Genomic DNA, 20,901 nt, shown 5'->3' with positions numbered 1-20,901 from the left:
GAGTGACGTACCACTGTATTTTTGTCATAGTTTTATTGTTACCTTTTATCAGGCTTTACAACGGAGGCTAATTTTCCATCCTAGTTGCCTTATTATGGTATCAAAATGCTGTGGTTCTTCGTTTGTAAACACAATGAGGAACATTTTCAAAAGCTGTGTTTTTTCACTGCTGTAATGCTCCTTTTATAACGAGCATCCACCAAAAAGCAAAGAGCATACACATCTCAAATTAGCCCCAGGCTTTGCTGGAAATTTTTAATGACTACACTGAAAACATAGGCCTGAAAGACTGCTTGGAATTATACTACTGGGGTGAAAATCTGCACTTTCAAAATCACAGTTACATTTGGAATATCTAGGGTGACTTTTTTCCATGTGTAAAATAGACACTGACTTAAAATTTGGTTTCAAGTGTCCTTACCCTGTCCCACAAAAGCATTTCAGCACCTAATCCCCAACCCTAACCGCTGGCTTTAGTCACACACCTCCACATAGCACCTTCCTTCTCACAGTGAGGTTGACCTGCCCGTTCCGAGCTGCATGGTGCATAAGGTCGATGACATAGCGGTGGGTCTTGCCAGCCACTGGAATCCCGTCGACATAGACCAGCTCGTCTCCTGGGTGTAGGCGGCCGTCTCTGTCGGCTGAACCCATGGCAATGACAGCGCCAATCAAAATCTAGAGACGCGGTGAGAAGGGAAGGATATTTACATTTCAACTTTTCCTCCCATATCTATGTATATATAATTTCTTTATGTAAATACATAGTAATAATAGACAATAGATGATAGTAACTGATAGTAATAATAGTAATAGGTAATAATATCATTTATAGATCTAATTTCTTTATATATATGTACAACTTGGTGTAAAGTTTTATTTCCACCTTCTACCCCTTACTCCAACCCTGAGCATGTACTTGAAAACTGAAAAATGAGGGGCTGCAGGGTTTCTTTCTTACTCTTCAGTTTGCTAACTCCTTCTAGAGAAATTAACATTTTGAACTTGCTGCATTTGCTTCCTGGCCCACTAGTCATCACCCTTAAGGAAAATTCTAACCCCAAATAACCTGATGTTATTGGCTACCATTCATGAAACAAGTTGGGGATTGAATCTTGGTTCCACTTCTTATTTGTGTGGCCTTGGGCAAGTCTTAACCTCTGTGATCCTCAGTTTCTTCACATGCAAAATGGGGAAGTAAAGTAATGGGGGCTACTTTACAGAGTTGTTGGGAGAATTGAATGAAATGATGCACGTGACGCATTTAACTTTGCTTGAGGCAGATAGTGAGTGCTCCAAAAATGTCAGGGAAACTAGCTGCTTGTGCATATTATGAAACTGATACAAGTTCAAAACGTTTTTGTTTTTTGCTTTGCTTTGAAAGGCTGGAGATAAGGAGAAAATAAAATAAAAACAAAGCAAAACTCGTAGTTGGCTTTTCTGGCCATTTGATTTTAGAAAAGTCTCAGTCAAACCTCCTCCCAGTTTTTGCTCCATTCCTTTGAATACTTCCCTAGAGCATTGTCCCCTGCACAAAGAACACCCCCGGTTCTGCCTGTCACTGGAAATACTTCTGATGTTTAGGTGACTATCATACCCGGAAATGGGGAGGTACACATCTGGGAAACATGTGAATTGTAATTCCCTGAACGAGTAATCATAATAAAAGGCATAACATAAGGCTTCCCTCTTCCCATTTGAAACATTTTGGTTAGTATCCATCAGCAAGGCTTTATTTTCTCTGTCAATGAAAAGGCATAGTACTAAATATTTTAGTTTTGCTATTTAACCTACAGATAAATTTTCCAATACATGGACAATGGACATCCTTTTTCTTTTTCCAAGTGGCTTAGCCATACAGCTCTGAAGGCAGTTGTTACCCTTAGCCTGATAATATTACAGAGACTGTAGTCTAAGTTTTATTTTAAGTCTTTATAAAATGATCCCTTGCTCATAGACTATTTCTTTCAGGCACAATGATTTCTTCCAAATTGCCGATCTGTGGATCCCAGCTAATTTGGAGAGTTGTTGTTATGTGATCTGCAGGCTTACAGGTCTTCAGGTGTGAAAGCAGACAGATTCTTACTTGGTCACACTGCTCAGTGTGGCCTGTTAACATGGCAACCAGGTCTGAATGCCCAGGACTTCTCAGGTATATGGAAAATTAGAGTCTGAAGAGTATTCTCTTTTCCCTGAGGGCTTCACAGCCTTCGTCCACTGAATTTTATCCATAGGAATAAAAAGTCCTTTATGACTATAGCTGCTTTTCCCCTATTCCTGGGGAGGGGGTGGGGGTAGATTTGCTTCCATGTGGAATTATTTGTGCTCTGATCGGTGACTCATTAGTGCTATCACAAGGAAAACCACACGTATCCTGCCTTAGATTGGCTGCATAGTGTGGTTCCTCCCCTAGGACACTCTGCACCCATTTGCTATAGGCCAGTAGTCGGGCACGCTTCTGACAGTCTCCATTTCCCTTATTGTCATGCCAACCTGAATTTAGGAGTTTCTTTCTAAAGATGTTCCAATCTATTCTTCATAAGACTCAACCTGTTAAGAAGCCCTTCAAAGATTTGCTAAGTGCTTTGTACAAAAGCCAGTTAAAATGAATGTTTATGTTTGTCCACAGCCCCTTGAAAAGCTGCATTTAGCTGGGTTAGTCCCTCAAAATGCTTCAACCTTTAGATTTCCAACATGCCTTAGTGAGAGAGTTTATAGCTAGTTACAGAGAAAAAATGGCTCATGAACTCCTTGGCTGGTAATTATCAACTTTAAGCTATAGTTCTGATTCTAACTGATGAAAGTGAGCCAAAATATAGGTTACAACTGAGAGATCCAGGGCTGCAATTGGGCCCTCGACAAAAATAGTAAAAACAAAATTTCACTTTGGAAAAAAAAAAAACCAACCCAAAATGTCACATTGGAAAATTCCCATTCCTTCCTTGCTGTAGGCAGACAGCAAAGATATAAAGATACTCTTGAAGTTATCTTCTGTGTTACTAGGTGATACTAGTATAGTATCATCCATTAAAAGGACAATCCCAGTAGGGGCGCTGGGGTGCCTCAGTCGGTTAAGCATTAAAGTGTCTGACTTCGGCTCAAGTCATGATCTCATGGTTCACGAATTTGAGCCCTGCATCTGGCTTTCTGCTGTCGGCACAGAGACCATTGGGGATACTGTTCCATCCCCACCCCTCCCCCACTTGTGCTCTCTCTCTTTCAAAACATAAACATTAAAAAAAAAGAAAATCCCAGTAAAACATCTGCTTTTCAGCTGCATTGCTGTGATATGAGTACCCTTCTTACTAATTATTTATCTACCAAATATTTATTGAACCCATGGGCCCTTCTAGGTGTTGGGAATTCATCAGTGAACAATAAATACAAATTCCTGCCATATAGAACTTCTTTTTTTATGGTTAGACAATGAGAAGTGTGTGTAGTAAGTGTGTAAATTATGTTGCATGCTAGCAGGCACGTCCCGTGGAAAAAAGAGAGCAGGTTGGGATGGTAGATGGGTGTCAGTCATGTGGCTGTGGTGGTGTGAGAGCTGGTTAGGGCAGGTGTCCCTGAGAAGTCGACATTTGAGCAAAGACATTTTATCAAGTCTTACATGGTTATTTCCAAATAAGTGGTATATTCAACATAATACTTCAATATAATTTATTGTATAGTATTATGTTGTTATTATATACATATATACTATTACGTAACTACATTATATAATCCATCCTCTACCTTGTTTCAAACAGAGGTTGACATAAACTATTAAACAAGCTTGAATTGCACTGAGTGTGGTGTGCTGGAGCAGGCACTGAGTCGCATGCCCATTAGCTATATACATTAGTCACATTCGCTCCATTCATCAGTAACTGCTGCCTTTGCTGGGGAGAGACTGACCACACACACTGTCACTGCTTCCGGCTCTCATGGGGCTGTTATTCCTTCGCCTTTGGCCGTTTTGCACCTTTGTGCATTATATTTCACTGCAGATACAGAGCTAGCTCTATGTATCTCTATTCAGGAAAACAACCAACACAACTTATTTTTTTTCCTTTTAATTCAAATATGTTTTGTATGCTCCAGCCATTCTATTAGTTTATTTCCTGTCTGCCACCATCACTGCAGGGACTAGATGATCTATGATTCCTTCTTGCACTGTAGTTCATACTAGCTTTTCAATGTATAGACATTCTAATGTATGCTAAGGCTGTCGAGAACATGCCTTGGGACATCTGATCCTTTAATCAAGTAGTTCTAACATTTTAGGGTGCATACCGATTACCTGGTGAGCTTATTAAAACACAGAGTTGGGAACTACCCGCAAGAGTCTGATTCTGCAGCCTGGGGTGGAACCTGAGATTCCACATGTTTAACAAGCTCCCAAGAGAGGCTGGAAGCTTCAGTTTGTAGCTCTGTCACACTCTTACTAACGAGATTCTGAGTATTCTCACTTGGTCCAATGGCTATGGGATCTATGGTCTCACTGGTCACTTCTAAGTCTGCTGAAGGACTCTCCTGCCAGTGCCTGGCCTGAGCTCCTTGACACATCACACTGATCACTCTGCAGGTCTATTGAGGGACTCCCTCACCCCAAGCACATGGTCTGGGCTCACCGGCCCATCAGGCTACATTTTCTTTCCAGTCTTGCTTTCCAAGGGCTACACTGGCCTCTGAGCCTTCCCAACCAACACTGGTCTCACACCACGCACACCTCTGTCGAGCCTCACTGGATCCTTCAGCCTGTGTAGACCCACTCATCAGTTTTCTCATTGCACTTGGAGGAGTTCTTTATCTTGTCTCTAGTGCTTTGGCCCTGAAGGAAGAGCTTTGTGGCCAAAGAGCTCGAAAAAGACTGCCCCCTGACCCCATAAACAACTGACCCATGGTCTTATCTTTCCAAGTGACTTCTCTAAAGAACAAAAGAATCACAATAATAACTCCATAACTCTACTTTATCTTACAGGCTATGAGGGCATGGAACAAAACAGAGTATTTGATATGAAATAATAGTGGTTCACATTCAAGTGGCTGAAATCCCAGTGAGCCAGGGGAAAACACACACACACACACACACACACACACGAAAATGCAAGCAAATAACTAAGAAACAAACAAAACCAAAATCATATGTGCAGGCCTTTTAATTCCTTTAATTCCTTCCTGCTCTACCTAATGCAAGTCCAGCCCCAGTAGGTCTGATCTGCAATAATTATAGCCTGGGACAACTTGACAATGTGGCCGGAAGATTTCAGGCTCTTGCCTTCCAAAACTTCTCCACAAGTTTGCACAGACTCCCTGACCAAGGAGTATGTCTAGCATTACCTCTTTCTTTCTACGAACAGTTTTTCTCCATTGCAGCATTTTCTAAGTCTTTCCACCTTGATGCCTTCCCATGTCTTTTCAGCTCACAGCTGGAAACCTCATTTTTGTTCCTTTCTGGCAATTTTTCATTTCTTTCTATTTCTATTGTTATTTAACTGTGAAAAGTATTTCCTCTTGCAGGAAAAAATGCCCATATGCTTTGTTGGAGCTGGACTCCTGCTGTTCATTATTTGCCAAAAGCTATGTTGTTGTGTTTAATGTGCACCCTGAGATGTCAGTACCATTTCATATATATGGAAGCAGAAACCTGTTTGATGTAATTTATGAGACCTCCTGTGGCTGGGGACCAAGTCACCTCATGAGTCTCTTCTTTGGTAGCACATCAGCAATTAAATGAGGCCAGCACATTTTGTTTATATATTATCTCTGGGCTTAACCATGGAGGAAAGCAGGAAGGAAAGGCTTATGGGAAATCTTTACAGTAGAGTCACTCTTCCTGACATGATCTTTCTGAGGTGCAACATTCTGGTTTTTCAGGGCATTACTTTCTGGCTTTGCTTGCTTTAGGAAGATTTAGGCTTCTAATTTAGTGGCTTAAATGTCAAAATTGTAACTCGCAGCCTGCATGTGTCTTAAATCATTCAAGTGAAAGAATAAACCAGAATAGATCTAAATAAACCCAATGGGGATAACAGGCAATCTATGTCATCTGAGGAGGCTTATTGCAGATCCTGGATGCCTGCCCACTGGATGGGAGAGAGGACTCTGGAGTCAAAGCCAATGTTCAGAAGGGTTGAGAATCTGGGAGCCAGTGCACTGACTAGGTGGAAAGCTGTCCTGAGGCCAGGTGGTGACCATGGCTGCATTAACACACCTGAGTTTCATTTTGAGCAACATGTGTTCCATTTGGGCAACAATTCTATTGCTTCCGTGCCAGGCAAATTTCAGCCAGACTCTTCCCTTCGTGAGCCAGCTGAGACCAGGCCTTCCCTGTGAACTGTCATGCAGTCCTTTCTCCCCCTGGGGAGGCAGAGACTGTTGAGGAAAATATTTCCTGAGTGTGGTGCTAGTTTACCTGCAAAGCAGACAAAGCATGAGCCTGTGTGTGTGCGGGGGAGGGGTTCGAGCAAAGTGAGAATTTTACATTTCAAAGACTGTATTGAAGTAAGCATCATGGAAAGAGCTGGAACTTTATTTCCCTTACATTCATTTCATAGTTTAATCTCTTATTTGTATTTATATATAAAGGAAGGAAACTGATCACATGTTCAGTGCTTAGGGCTTATAAAAACCATGATCTGGCCCTGATTGAAGATTCCTTTGGTACAAAATATTCAGCTTTAAATCCAGTCCTCTGGGGTTGGGAATCTCAAAGACAGTAGACTAAATGAGCAACACAGGCAAAAGGGGGTCTTGGGAGCTGTGGCCATGTTCAGTCTAAAAGGGACCACGACATAGCTCCAGCCAGTTGTTGTTGTGGAGAAAGATAAGCCTAATGTTGCTATATCTATCTTGCAAGGAATTATGGAAATCTGAATTTTTAAAAATGTGAAATTAGCTGTTTTTCCACAATTTTAAAGCACTGGGTTGAACAAAGCATGTTGTAGGGTTACCAGGACACCATCCCTGGACTAGGCTGTTTTAATTCTATATCCAGGACTAGGCCGTTTTAATTCTACAGAGTCCATAGGATCTAGAGGCCTCAGAAAATATAAATTCCAGACTTTTTTTTTCTGAGACGTTCAGGTGATGATTTGGCTGGGTGAAGAGGGCTCTCTTCAGTTTCATTTAGCAAATATCTATTATACCAGGCTCTGTGCTAGGCTTGGAAGACATAGACACATCAAAACATGGTCCTTGCCTTCAAGGAATTCCCAGATTGGTAAGCGGAAAAAAGTAGGTTAGTCAGTGCATTCTGGAACAAATATGAACCTCGTCTTTCTGGCAGAGACCCCTTCGGTTGGTAAGTTTGAAGCATTATGTTAGAAAAAGTATAATGAATTCTAATGGATTTACCCTTAAATGCTCTACAAAAGTCTCAGTATCCCTCACAATGCTATAAAGATCAACTTAAAGTGCCATTACTTCCTTAACTTAGTATCTTTTAAACATATGGGTGTACAATAAAGAATTTAGTCTGAGCCTCAGGAAAGAGGTCTGGCCTTTCCTGAAATGTAACCTTCAGACTATTGCAACAGGAGTATCTTTGTTGTTCATGGTGAACCCCTTGTACTGAACCTGAGAGTTTATGCTATGAGGAGACTCATGGTGAGTACCTGTTACTTTATGTTAAAGGAGATGATTCAGGATGGAGCCAGCCACACCTACAGTCTTAGGGTGGGGGCTGACTATACCAGAATGAATAGCCACATAATTAGAGGACCGGGCCTTTGAATCTTGTGACATCGACCTGATCTCTGGGAAGGAGAGGGGCTAGAGATTGAGCTCAATCACCTCAATGACTCAGTCACTCCTACTCCAATAAAAACTCTGGACACCAAAACTTGGGTGAGCATCCCTGGTTGGCAATCCTCTGTGCATCCATGCTGGGAGGAAAACCTGTCCTTGAGGATGATGGAGGTTTTGCATGTGGAACCCTTCCAGACTTTGTCTTATGTGCCCCCCCCCCCCCCTTTTTTTTCTGGTTGGTCCTAATATGTACCCTTTCACTATAAAACTAATCATAAGTATAGTACTTTCCTGAGTTCTATGAGTTATTCTAGTGAATTATCAAATCTGAAGGAGGCCATGGGACCCTTAAATTTGCAGCTAGTGTCTGAAGTGAGGGACATTCTTCCCTCAGACTTTTTAGTTATTGCAGTTGTCAGGCATATGGGGCAGATTTGGCTTTCTTGAGGACTGTGACCTTGACCTCCAGTTTGGCTAATGGCACACCATTCATCTATAGGGCACTAATGGAGAATAAAAAGGGGAAGACGAAGTCCCTGCTTAGGAGGAATTTTAAATCCTGTTGATCAAACTAAATAGGGAGACATATGAGCAGGTTAGAAAATAATCCTGAAGGAAGCTAAGTCAGACAAATACCCTGTGGAAGCGAGGAGGCTAAATATTTACATATGTGAAGGAACTGGATACTATTGTTGGTTCTGTCTATATAAAGCAAGATGAATTATAGAGAAGAGTGAGGATGTCTCCTGACCAGATGACTGAGGATCCCTCAGAAACTGAGAACCACGTGGCAAATAGAAGGAGAACAAGTCTGTGAAAGGGAGCGGAATGTAAGTGAGATTTGTTCTTTCTACCCATGATATGAGATACTTAATTTAATCTCTGGATAAATAAAAGTCCAAAATTATTTGAGCCCTGTATTTTACCATGGCACTCTCTTCCTTCAAAACACTAGTAGGGAAGTCAAGATAACCCTCATTGGTAAATTCACTTTCACATCTTTTCTCATAAAGCTTTCTCTCTATTGAGAGAGCACTATAATCCTCATTTTACAGATGAGGAAACTGAGGCTTACAGCTTAACTCCCTTTCATGAGCTGGGATCGGGTTAAGGCACTTGAGCTGGAATGGGGTGTTATTTATTCAAACCTCTCATGAATCTGACTTAGTCATATTGAGTCATTTAAGACACATCTTTTACAATGAGTATTTTATGGCTGATATTTTGATACATGCTCATTAATCTAGCTTTGCAATGTTTTCTGTATATTATTTTATGCTTTTACTCTGGTGTATAATGACTGTGTGTGTGTGTGTGTGTGTGTGTGTGTAATTTCTCCAGAGCCCTCCCCAAATTCCCAATGTTGTGCCAATTGAAGTTCACTTTGTGAACATCTCACAGGAATCCCTTAGTTTGAATCTGCCTGAGATTTTGCAGCATTGATCCTGGTTTTGCTTCTGTATATCCCTGTGTTTTCTCTCCTGTGCAGTCCGGATTGCAAACATACATAATTCTGCTGGTCCAAGGCACCTCTTAACATGTACCTTCTGTCATACTATGGCTTACCTATGGGGTGCTGTCCAGAGTGACCAGGGGTCCAATACAATTAAATAATTGAAATATTCAAGAGAAATTCAATCCCTTCTAAGGAGAGTAATGTCCCCTCTTAATGTATGTACATTAACTTATGAGGATTTATTGGCATGAAAACACTGACATGTTTTGAGAACTTAAACAGCAAGAAAAAAACACACCAAACCTCAAACTCTTCTTGAGTCCTCGAAGATTTTCTTTTAGATGTCATAGTGGGTGGTATTTCCCCTGATGCACAAACACATAAAATATATAGCCCACAGTGTGGAAATAAAGAAGTTTCAACTTACCGGCTGCCCAGGCTCATCCCCCCCGAGGATTCTGAAGCCAAATCCAGACTCCATCCTGCGAAGGTGAACATCCAGTTCCTTATAATCTGGACCTGGCATAAAGGAGATCCCATTGAGTGATGAATCCTGTCCCCTCCCCACTCCCTGAGAAACTGAACACACTGATGATAAATTAATTTCGTGGATGTGATTAATGAGAGTGCTGTTAGAGTTGGTGGAGAGCATTGAGGATAAAAAGAAATATGGTGACAAAATGTTCCCAAATTAGGTAGTCTCTGGATTAACAGTGACCAAACAAGAGTATTACCATAGGCAGAAAGAACATACAAATTTCCTGACTGAAAAAAAAATGATCGTCTTATAATTCCTTATTTTCCTGAGAGCATTCAGATTGCTCTCAGGAAGATTGGCTGTCACTCTGAGGATGTTGACTCTGACTAGAATGATCGTTTCAGAAATCCGAGAGAGCAGAAGATAATATCCTGGAGCTACCTGGTACAGTCTTGCCTAGTGATCTACTAATATCTGCTCATGTCTTGATGCATCCAATTTAGTGTGTGTCGGGGATGGGGAGATACAAACATATGCCTATTTGTCTTTTTTTAAATGGTAAAAATTAGAAAAGATAGAATTTAAACTTTTCTGTATTGGGCATTTGAGTGAACTCATATCTCCCCAAACATTTTAAGATGTGGAAGCCACGAGGAGATTCACTACTGACTTCACTATTACTACTACACTAATATATCCACAATAAACTGGAAGAGAGATACTTCTCTGCAGTTAGTTGAAAGAACAGAAATGCACTTAAAAATAAGCTGGGACACTCTGGATGTCAATTTTTTCAAGTTTAGAGTAAATGTAAAGTAAAACAATAAGAACTCTTCTGATTTTTTAAGAAGGATGTGATTTATGCTTACCCTTTACCCTTGGGCCTTTGAATCCTTCTCAAGGGGGTAAAGTCTCCATCATGACTGAGTTGCACATACTTTTGTGGCCATTGTTAGGATGCCAATGAATGATTAGCAACTTTGGGAAATACTTATTAATGCCATTCTTTGCTTAAGAAGTATTCAGTGATCCTGGGGCGCCTGTGTGGCTCAGTTGGTTAAGCAGCCGACTCTTGATTTTGGCCCAGGTCATGATCTCACAGTTTGTGGGACTGAGCCCCACACTGGGCTCTGTGCTGACAGCACGGAGCCTGCTGGATTCTCTCTCTCCCTTGCTCTCTGTCCCTCCCCCCACTCTTGCTTGCATGCTCTCTCTCTCTCAAAATAAATAAATAAAATTTAAAAAAATTAAAAAAAAGTAGTATTTAGTGATCCTAGGCCTTAATGGTTTAAAGGAAGTATTATAACTTACAGAATCAAGTATTAAGTTAAATTGCTTACACAGGATGGTTTTGAAAAGTGGGATGGGATTTCAGAGAAGGATCCTCGTGGCACAGGAAGCTGTGTCTGACCTACTTGGATATATAGTAATAGAGTTGAGAGAGAGAGACTCAGTGAATGATGGCCAGGCAAATCTTTCCTAGGCTCTATAGTAAGTGGGGCTGCTGCAGTGATCCAGTAAACAAGGCACAATGATATTGGGCTTGCCCTGGTGTCCTCCAGTATGGGCTATGCATTCCCAGTTATATACAAAAGGAAATTCATTCATTTCTGAAATGTAAGCATAAGCTGATTGTGCTAGTGTTCTCAAAAAACAAAACAAAACTGAGTCAAGCCCAAAATACATTTGTATATATGTATATACTGTGCAAGAATCCATGACCATTCATTCCCTCTCATGAGCAGATGCACATATAACCAAAGTCCTTTCCATTCAATGACTAATATAAAACTCAAAAAAGATGAACCAATTGGACCTCCACATCCATTAGTCATCTTTTATAAATTGTATTATCATTCATATTTGAAAGATGAGAACTTAGAAGAATTCAGCTGGGTGGCAAAAGGAAGATGAAAACTTTGCCCTATACTCTACAAGTCACAATTGGCTTTTGAACTTAGTTTATTCCTGGGGTCTGCAACATCATGTATGAAATCTCATATTGGGAGTGTGTGCTCCTTTGGGGCTTTGGGACTCCAGGCAGGTGGAATAGCCCTCTAAAATCATAGCAAGCATGGGTATTCCTCCCAAGGGAGGATAAAGGCAAGGGGAGATGGGAAGATGACAGATAGTGCCCAAGATTTTAGAAATCTTTAGTTGTTTATGATGCGATTGTTCACAGTAATCTCTTCTCTAGGTAACTTTTCACTTACAGGACTCTAGATCATATGAAAGATAAATAGAGACCATAAAAAATACAAAGAGAACACACACACTATATAATCAGAACGTTCCACCTACTCTTATAAATATTTTCATTTTTGCATCATTGGTGAGTAAGGTAAGTGGGAAATTGTTCTTCCAATGACTTCAGCATCAATCCATATTGCACGAGGAACTCTAAAAGCAGTTTACTATGCAATCCATTTTATTTGCTAAATAATATTCCCCCCCCCCCCCCCCCCGCCCAAAGTGCCGAAATTATGGCAATCCCAGGAACAGAATTTTGAGACATGCCAGGGGACAAGGGGGTTGTCTTGTGTCAGAGGATGCTGTAAGTCCTGGAGGAATCAGAAAGCTTTTCTTTAATGAATGACTCAGGGCTCTTATTTTGAGTAGAAAAAAATATAGATTTTAGCTGGTTAATTTTATTTAACTTTGAAGAACAGATGAGAGACCGGCATTTATCCTCCTCCCCCTATTCTCTGTGTGCAGTTTGGTGACATTACGATCTCCTGACTATTGCTCTGACTGCTCTGATTTCAAATGTGGGGTGCTATGTGCCAACTGTATCATCTGCACCTTCCATTCTTCCAGACAGAGATGGCTAGCTTCATGGTACATGAACATGTAGACACAGGCAGAGAGACCCATTAGAGACGTATGCCAGCAGACATGATTTTTAAAAATTTCTTTGTTAATTTTGAACATAGACTGAGAGGCTGCAGGACATAGAAACTTTAGAGAAAGAGTCAAGTGGAAAAAAAGTTTAAATGATAGATTGTGCCTTAAGGCAGTAGTACTTTTTTTTTTTTTTTTGGAAAATAAGAGCTTTTAGAAAGGTAATTTTTCTTTGGCTTCTTCCCCTGCCTTCCCCATCCTTTTAAGTCTGGTTTTAAAGAATAACTGAAATTATATACACAAAGCTGAGAGACATTACTCTTTTATTCCCCTTACTTTTTTAGCTCTCTTATAAGATTATGATGTTTCTGATACTTTCCTTTAGCTGCTCTTCTGGCCAGATGGCACATTTAAAATTACTGTGTCATGATTTATCTTTCCTCCTGTTAATGCAAGAACTTAAAGCAGAGAAATCCAGGGACCAGCTCTTCACCTCATTGTGACAGAATTTAAAAATCATCGCCTCTCTCTTCTGTTGGTTTGCTAACCATGCACCTGGAAGGTTGTTTGATGAAGGAGTCTGGTAGACACCTGGTGGGACCTGGGTCACTTTGGATGTCACTCAAACATGGCCCCACTGACATCTTTTTTTTTTTTCTTTCTGCTTTCTTGTTTATTTTATTCTTGTGCTCTTTGTTTACCTTCTTCTTCCTCAGCCCCTTTTGCAGAACTGTCAGGGGTATTCTCAGGCATTGCTTACACTGGGGAGAGGCAGAATACTCTTTGGCTATGTGTGTTCAATGGCCATTTATGGCCATTGTTGCTTTTCCCTTAGAAGCTGGGTCCCAGGATCTTCAGGCATTATGAAGTAAATCATCTTAAGACATTTGTCCCAGATGTAACTTTCCATTGACCACTGTGGCAAACTACCCAGATGGAATTTACAAGTCCTGACTTATCCTGGGATCCCACTAATATTGAAAAAACTAATAGTACTAAAAGTAGCAAATGGTGGCCACATCCAGGTATATGGACAAACTCCCTCATAATAGGGAAAAGCAGAATTTCAAAAACTGCTTTTCTTATTTTTCACTAAGACTCCAGAAGCTTCATAGCTGTATGTATCATTGGTCTAGCTTTGGAAAGACATGACTTTGTGCACAGTTTTAGGGAAAAGGATGGGTAACTGAACACAACTGATTAATTTTATGAATGGATTCAAGCTTCAAAAATGCAAAGAATGGCATTTTTTAAGGATTGATTTGGCACATGGGATGCTGCAAACATGTCAATTAAATTTTGGTACTTGAATCCCCTTTCATGTTTTAATTAAAATGTAAATACCATGGGCTTATTATCAGTTTGGCACAGAGAATGAATTCATTCAATTTTTCCTGCTGGAAAGAGCATTAGTTGTTTGGCTTTTCCTTGTAAAGAGACCTAGGAAAGAGGTTGAGGAAGGAATCAGGAATCAAAGATGGTTGTTAAATATGTCCCTGGCTTCTGAACTCTCAATACACTCCAGATACAGAATGAGTTAAATAGAAATTAAGTAGTTTCTATCGCTTGAATCTAATATTACCAGATAGGTAGCTAATACATTTTTGTTTTAAAAGAATGCCTTCTCTTTACTGTTTTCCTTTATACCTTTGGTAATGTAAATGTGGCCAGACACATTTTAGCTCTAGTAGAAGTCAACTCCTACTCGGTTTGGTTTTCTCCTTCAGCTGTAAAATAAACTCAGATTTCCCCATACCAAACACCTCCTCGTTCCACCCATTTCTGTTTTGGATGAGTAGTCTCTAGTGGGGTCTTACTTCCCCATCTTCAGTCTCTCATTTGTGACTTACTCCTGCTAGTCTGGCTCCAGCTGTGTTGGCATTTCTGAAACTGCTCTCGCTAAGGTCATTGATGACATCCTAATGACCAAATCAAATGGTCATTTTCTCTTTCCACATTCCTACTGATTTCTGTGCCTCATTTGACACTGTTGATGCATCCCTTATGCCCCCTGATTTCTTTTGCTTCTAAACAGGGAAAGTTCTCCTGGAAGTGATTTCTGTGATACTCCACACCCTGGTTCTCTTGGCTTTGAGAGAAGTCCATTCAAAAGTCCTGACTATGGGTGCATTGTTTCTCATGATCATTTTTCTTTGATGATGGCATAATTACATTTATCATCTACTGTATTTCATTATGCACAGCCTGTAGGAGTTGCTAAATAAATGTTTCTTGAATTTAATTGTTTTAAGATACTCACCAATCTAGTATACTCGATAAACCACAGCATTACTCTACTGTGGAGTTAGCACTTAGTTTCATAATCACATTGTTTAGGACTTCCAACTATCAATTTTGCCTCTGTACCTAAGCATCATGGGCAGCTAAAGTTAATAAAAATACCTTATAATTAAGATAAATATATCTGAGTCAAAAATCATGACACATAATTTCATAAAGGACATATTTTAAATGTGAGAAGTGGTATGGGAGATCCATTTATTTTGGATGTAGTCATGATTTTCCAGAATATTTTGATACCTTGTATGCACATTTAGCAAAATATTTGGATTGGTTCTTTCCCTGAAAATTTGGACTGCATGGTGGCAAACTGTATTATGACTTTTCTCTTTTAACTAACGTGTATTTTTTGAAATGTAGAAATACTGTGCAGATATATCAAGGTAATCTATGCTTTTACGTGGTTCTTCTCTTTCTTCTTTTGTTTTTAAGTAAAGTACATTCAGAAGTTGAGATTTTCAAGAAATGCACTTGCTGTGGCCAATAAACAGAGGTTTAGAATTTCAAATTAAATCCTACTTTCATTTTGCAACTGTAATTACTAGGTCTCATTTTCCTTCTGGGCAAAAAATATTCTTTCAAAATTACAAGGACTTTACAGTCAATATATGAGAATAATCATAGAAAAATTTTCAGACCAAGCTAAACAAATACTTTATACATTATTTGAGGACAAAGTGCTAAGCAACATCTTCCATATTTTCTACATACCCCCCAAAAATGACATGGAAACTTACAGAATGAAATGATCTCAAGCACATATATTCTCCAAGGGGTGTTAGAACATGCTGAGATGGATAATGAGCTGTCATCATGGAAATACTCTAGAGATGTATGCTGTGAGCCCACAGACCTGAAATAGTACTATTATTATGAAACACTCTTTTCTGCAATTGTTTCAGTGTTCTGGCTTTCAATCCAGTGGTCTAAGCAGCTGTTCAAAGCACTTCCTAAAAGTAAAAAAATCTGAATCTTCCTTTTCCTCCTTCATTTCCATAGCAACATTAAATATTTTAGTCTAAACCAAAATTGGTATGTATTTTCAGAACCATTAGATTGAAAAAAATGTCTCTCTTTTTAAGTAAATTATTACTGAAAGCTCTTGAATTATGATATTCTATTCTAACTTAAAATTCCATTGAAATGTAGCATTTTGTAATTGGCATGGTTTAAAACAATTAAATTGATATAGCTATTTAGTTTATGTGAAAATAATTTCATCTACATTCGCAAAATTTCCAATAAATTCTTTGGAAATATGTAAATTGCAAATCTTTTCAGATACTCTACCTTATTTCTATTTATCTAGTCCAGCATGGTCCAATATAAATAAATGCAAGCTACATAAGTAATTTAAACTTTCCCAGTAGCCCATTTTAAAAAGCAAATAAGATCTGCTTTAAAAAGCAGATACAATCAACTTTAATAACGTATTTTAAGCTGGTGTATCAAAAACATTTAAGCACTCATCAATATAAAAAAGTAATGAGATATTATATGTTTCTATTTTTTCTTTTTATATTAAGTTTTGGAATCCAGTATGGATTTTTACATACATCCAAATTCAGAGTAGCCACATTTCAAGTGCCAGAAGCTTCCTGTGGCCAGAAGCTACTGTATCAGCATGATCTAGTCAGTCTAGTGGCTTTTGTTGGCACCTGGTTTTTAGTCTAGTCTTTTATTAAAGCATTTTATGAAAGTAATGAACAGATATGACTCTTTTCCTTTGTCTTTTTGTTTGTTTCCTTGGCAGCCAGTGAGACCCACCTTGATGGGACTTGTCCTCTACCTTCAATACTTGTGTATGTGGGTGACTAAAATTAGCACAGTGATTATATACTAATAAACTGATACTACTCAGAAGAATGGTTTGTTACACAGAATGGAAGACGTTTCACTCACAGGACTGTGAGTACTGAAGAATACTTGCCAGAGGAATCCATTCGGAAACTGGTCCTTGGTGGCACTTGTTCTGGATGGGAAAATGGGGAATTAAAATCGAAATTCATTTATGGCAATTTAAAATTCATCTTTACTTTTTTTTGTTGTTGCTGTTATAACTCACCCCCAACCTTGTGCTCAAATTTAATGATTTTGTTTCTCTAAGATCCATGGAAGTTAGTGGACAGGACATACCCTGTTTTATGTATATGAATATATCTATAAATGTATTTCTTTTATGTGCATGCAAAATAGAAAAATTTGAATTCTTTTAGATCAGAATGAAAAAAAATCCTCATTTTCAAAAACTAAGCTTTGATTCTCATTATAAGAATGCTTATAGGAAAGTAGAGTCAGGGCACCTGGGTGACTCAGTGGATTAAGCATCTGACCTTGATTTCGGTTCAGGTCATGATCTCATGGTTGGTGAGATCGAGCCCTGTGTTGGGCTCTGCGCTGACAGTATGGAGCCTGTTTGGGATTCTCTCCCTCCCTTTCTCTCTGCCTCTCCCCTGCTCATGCTCTCCCTCTCAAAAATAAATTAAAAAACTTAAAAAAAAGTAAAGTCAATCCAGAACCTGAACTATACACAAACTGAAGAAGTCTTTTAAAATCAGGTTAAGATATTGTGTCATCAAATTACTGAAATGAAAAGTGAAAAATTCTATCAATGAGTGTGTTGACTTACGTCCATCAGTCCAAATATTTTGATACTTACAATTATTTGGATAGCTGAAGTTATGTATAAGCAGTTGAGTTAAACTGGTTTATGTTAGCAATATAAATCCTTCATGAGAATTATGATGTTATCTCTGCTACATATGACATAAAATTTGTGGACATGAACGTAAAATACTATACACATAATTAAAAATGGGGCACTATAAAAATGTGTATTTTATTATTACATTAATAAAAATTAAAATAGACCAAATTCTGATTGCTTTCTTATTGAGCTTTGTTTCAAAGACAGCATTCTACACTCTTCAACAATAAAAATGAACTAGAAGCCTGTTGAGGGCAATGACAAGGCCTAGTGTCACTACCTTCTGGGTTTGACAGGTGTTCCCCACTGCACCCTGCACAGCTAATCGTACTCATTCCAGGCAGAATGACCATCCCTGCCATGTAACCTGTGTCTTCTAGTAAAGGTAAATTAGTTTTCCAGAAGAATCGTTATTTCTTAAAAATCCTCCATGTGTAATGGGACTGCTTAGCATTATAAATTGAGAACTGTCCTTTCATTAGAAAGACAGAGCTGTATCAGGGATAGAAGGCTGCTACCTTCCAAGAGCTTCCATTAGTTGTAAAATTGGCATTTTATATTATCATAATCTCACTAGGACCTACTTGCCATTCAGCGATTACATTGAGTTTACAGCAGCCCTGATGGTCTCATATTTATTCATGAAAGTTGTGTGGATTGCATTGTTCACTTGTGCTACCAGCAAAATGCTTTGACATACTAAATAACTTTCAGTCAAGGACTGATTTTAGAGTTTACTTCTCCCCTCCCCTCCTCCACTTTTATCCTCTGCCTAATTCTAGGAACATTAAGTTTTAAACTGATGAATGAAATAAATTTATTATCTATCAGACTGGATCTACTTTCTAAAATACATGGGAAAAACGTGTCCCTAACCTAACTTTTATTTCCCTTTCTTTATTACTTGGCTCATGTCATGGTAACTTTCTTTATTAAAAGGGACCTGTTAGAAATATAAATGTTCCCATAATTGTTTACAAAGCTACCTAAATATACCTAAATTAGATTTCCAAATTAAAAAGCACACATTAAAAATGGCAAACACAGCTTAACTGGAATTACTAATCTCCTTTATCAATATATTATAACTGCAAAGTGACACATAATGTGATATACTAGAACTGCAGCTGAAAGGCAATTTTTTTTCACAGATTAAGCCATACCATAAATTATACTAAGGACAGCAATAATGGTTTTCCCATGGGAGAAAGGTGCAGGAAATTAACCTTCAGAGTACAGTCGAGTACATTTTAAATGATAATGTTATTAATTTTTTTCTAGTCTTTTATGATTCTAATGCTAAAGTCATTGATAAAAAGTGTCTTAACATTTACATATCATCTTATTTTAATATTTCACTAAAATAAGATAGTGCACCAGAGAACATTTGTTAAGAACATTAAGGCCATTGGACAACAGCAATGGCCAAGCAAATGAGGCCAGGGCTTGGTCTAGCAGTGTTCAGATGTGGGGGTGTTCTCTAGGAAGGCAAGGTGGCCCTTCAGGATGACTTAACAGCTGCCAGCAGCTATGGCATCCATGATGTATCAGAACCTTTCCTAAACCTATTGACATTTCCAGCTTGACTGTATCAGGTGTGTAATCACATTGGCAAGGGGGACTGGAGGCCAGAAGACTGAAGTGGGAGCACTTGCACAGACTTTGGAGCTCTGGATATTGTGTATCTACCTTGTGTGATGTGGCTTCCACCATGTTTCCATTTAGAGTCTCAACCCATGCGGTGCACTGAGTGGATAATATTTTTACACTACCCCATCTTTCCAAGTGGCTCTCATGTTAGGATGGGAGACAGTGCCAACTACAGCCCTTGCTGACTAATAACATGGAGAAAGCAGCAGAAAAACCATTACTTTAGAAATACAACCACTCATTTGTGATTAGCCATAAGTTATACGTGCATTATAATGCTGAACAATGAAAGAATTCCACAATGAACAATGAACAACAAAATGGTAGGATAAAAGCCATGGATGTGAAAAATACAGCCGTCCGTTTTTGACTGGCTACAAAGTATAATTTCCTCTCAAGTATAGTGCTAAAAACCAGTTTGTTCTTCCATTATGCTCTAACTCTTGTGGTTCCTTCTGATTGCTACCCTCGCTGCGATACTCACTGCTTATTGTGAGTTAGTTCTTCCTAATTTCCGGAAAGAAAAACTGATCGTGTGAGTTTTTTGAAGAAATTTCAGAGGAATTTGTGTTCTAAAGAGGTTCCACCATAAGGCACATTACAACATACGGATCCCTGACACTTTTATGATCCTACATTTGAGTGATGTCTTACTGCAAAGAAGCCAGACATTGTACCTCATAAATTGTTTATTTATAATAAACAAGGTTCAATGTGAAGAGAAAAAAGTTTGGATAACTTCCATCATAATTCAACTTGGGTTCACACCAAAGGACAGAATCACGAGGAAAGAGTTTCAAAGAACAGGGATTTTTCTTCTCTGTCTCTTCCTGTCTTCATCTGGTTCTTGCTCTGGCTTCTGAGGCTGCAGTAGGGTGTCTGCTTAAGAAATGGCCCCATGAGGGGCAACTGGGTGGCTAGTCTGTGGTTAAGCATCCAACTCTTGATTTCGGCTCAGGTCATGATCTCATGGTTCATGAGTGTGAGCTCCGCACTGAACTCTGTGCTGACGATGAGAAGCCTGCTTGGGATTCTCTCTCTCCCAATCTCTCTCTGCCCCTACCTCACTTGCTCTCTCTTTCTCTCTCAAAATAAATAAACTTAAAAAAAAATTCTCCTTTAAGAAAGAAATGGCCCTGTGAACCAAGGATGATGAGACAAACCTTTGCAATAAGTCTGGCTTAAATCAAAGTGAAGCAACAAGACAGAGCCCTCATTCCTAAATCAGCAAGTTCTTGAGGATGACCAGAACTTTATAAGATTCCAAAGGAAGCCATACCCCATTTCTTGGGAAGCACTTTGTATTGCCCTGCTTGGCATCAAAAGGAGGAGTCATGACAGCCGTTGTTCTGCAGTTATGTAACCATGATCTCTCCTAGGAGCTGGAAGACAGACAAAATTCTCTCCCTTTTGGTCCTGTGATGATGGCGATGTTGCATCTGATTTACTACCTGTGATGAAAACTAGAACTCCATGGCAGAATACTTACATGAGTGAAGCCTTGCTACCTCTTCTTAGTACTAAGTTTATCATGCTTTAGATTTATATATAAGTGTAATTTTCTGAGTAGGGAGGGAGTTTGCTGGGAGTCTGGCTAGATAAGCTACCACATACGTCTTTACCTCAAATGAGGAATAAAACATGTATGGGCAAAAATTCAGTCAGCCAAATAAATTAACTTGAAAGAAATTATTTACCTGACTGGGTATTAAAATTTTTATTCATGGTCTGTAC

General features: G+C 39.0%; 1 protein-coding gene across 14 annotated transcripts in view; it reads right to left on the bottom strand.

Annotated features, from left to right (window-relative positions):
* Positions 1 to 20,901, bottom strand: part of MAGI2 (membrane associated guanylate kinase, WW and PDZ domain containing 2) — a 1,320,050-nt gene that overhangs the window by 157,757 nt on the left and 1,141,392 nt on the right. For 10 of the 14 annotated variants that reach the window (XM_053218549.1, XM_053218550.1, XM_053218553.1 and 7 more), the window contains 3 exons: positions 16,741 to 16,782; positions 9,618 to 9,709; positions 486 to 678 (listed from right to left, as the gene is read on the bottom strand). In XM_053218549.1, the coding sequence (XP_053074524.1) occupies positions 486 to 678; positions 9,618 to 9,709; positions 16,741 to 16,782 (327 nt within the window). The remainder of the gene's footprint in view (positions 1 to 485; positions 679 to 9,617; positions 9,710 to 16,740; positions 16,783 to 20,901) is intronic. The other 4 variants (XM_053218551.1, XM_053218552.1, XM_053218554.1 and 1 more) reach the window with 1 other exon arrangement.

The sequence above is a fragment of the Acinonyx jubatus genome, chromosome A2, assembly GCF_027475565.1.
Source record: "Acinonyx jubatus isolate Ajub_Pintada_27869175 chromosome A2, VMU_Ajub_asm_v1.0, whole genome shotgun sequence".
NCBI classification, from domain to species: Eukaryota; Metazoa; Chordata; class Mammalia; order Carnivora; family Felidae; genus Acinonyx; species Acinonyx jubatus.
This window is presented reverse-complemented; position numbering and strand designations above follow the sequence as displayed.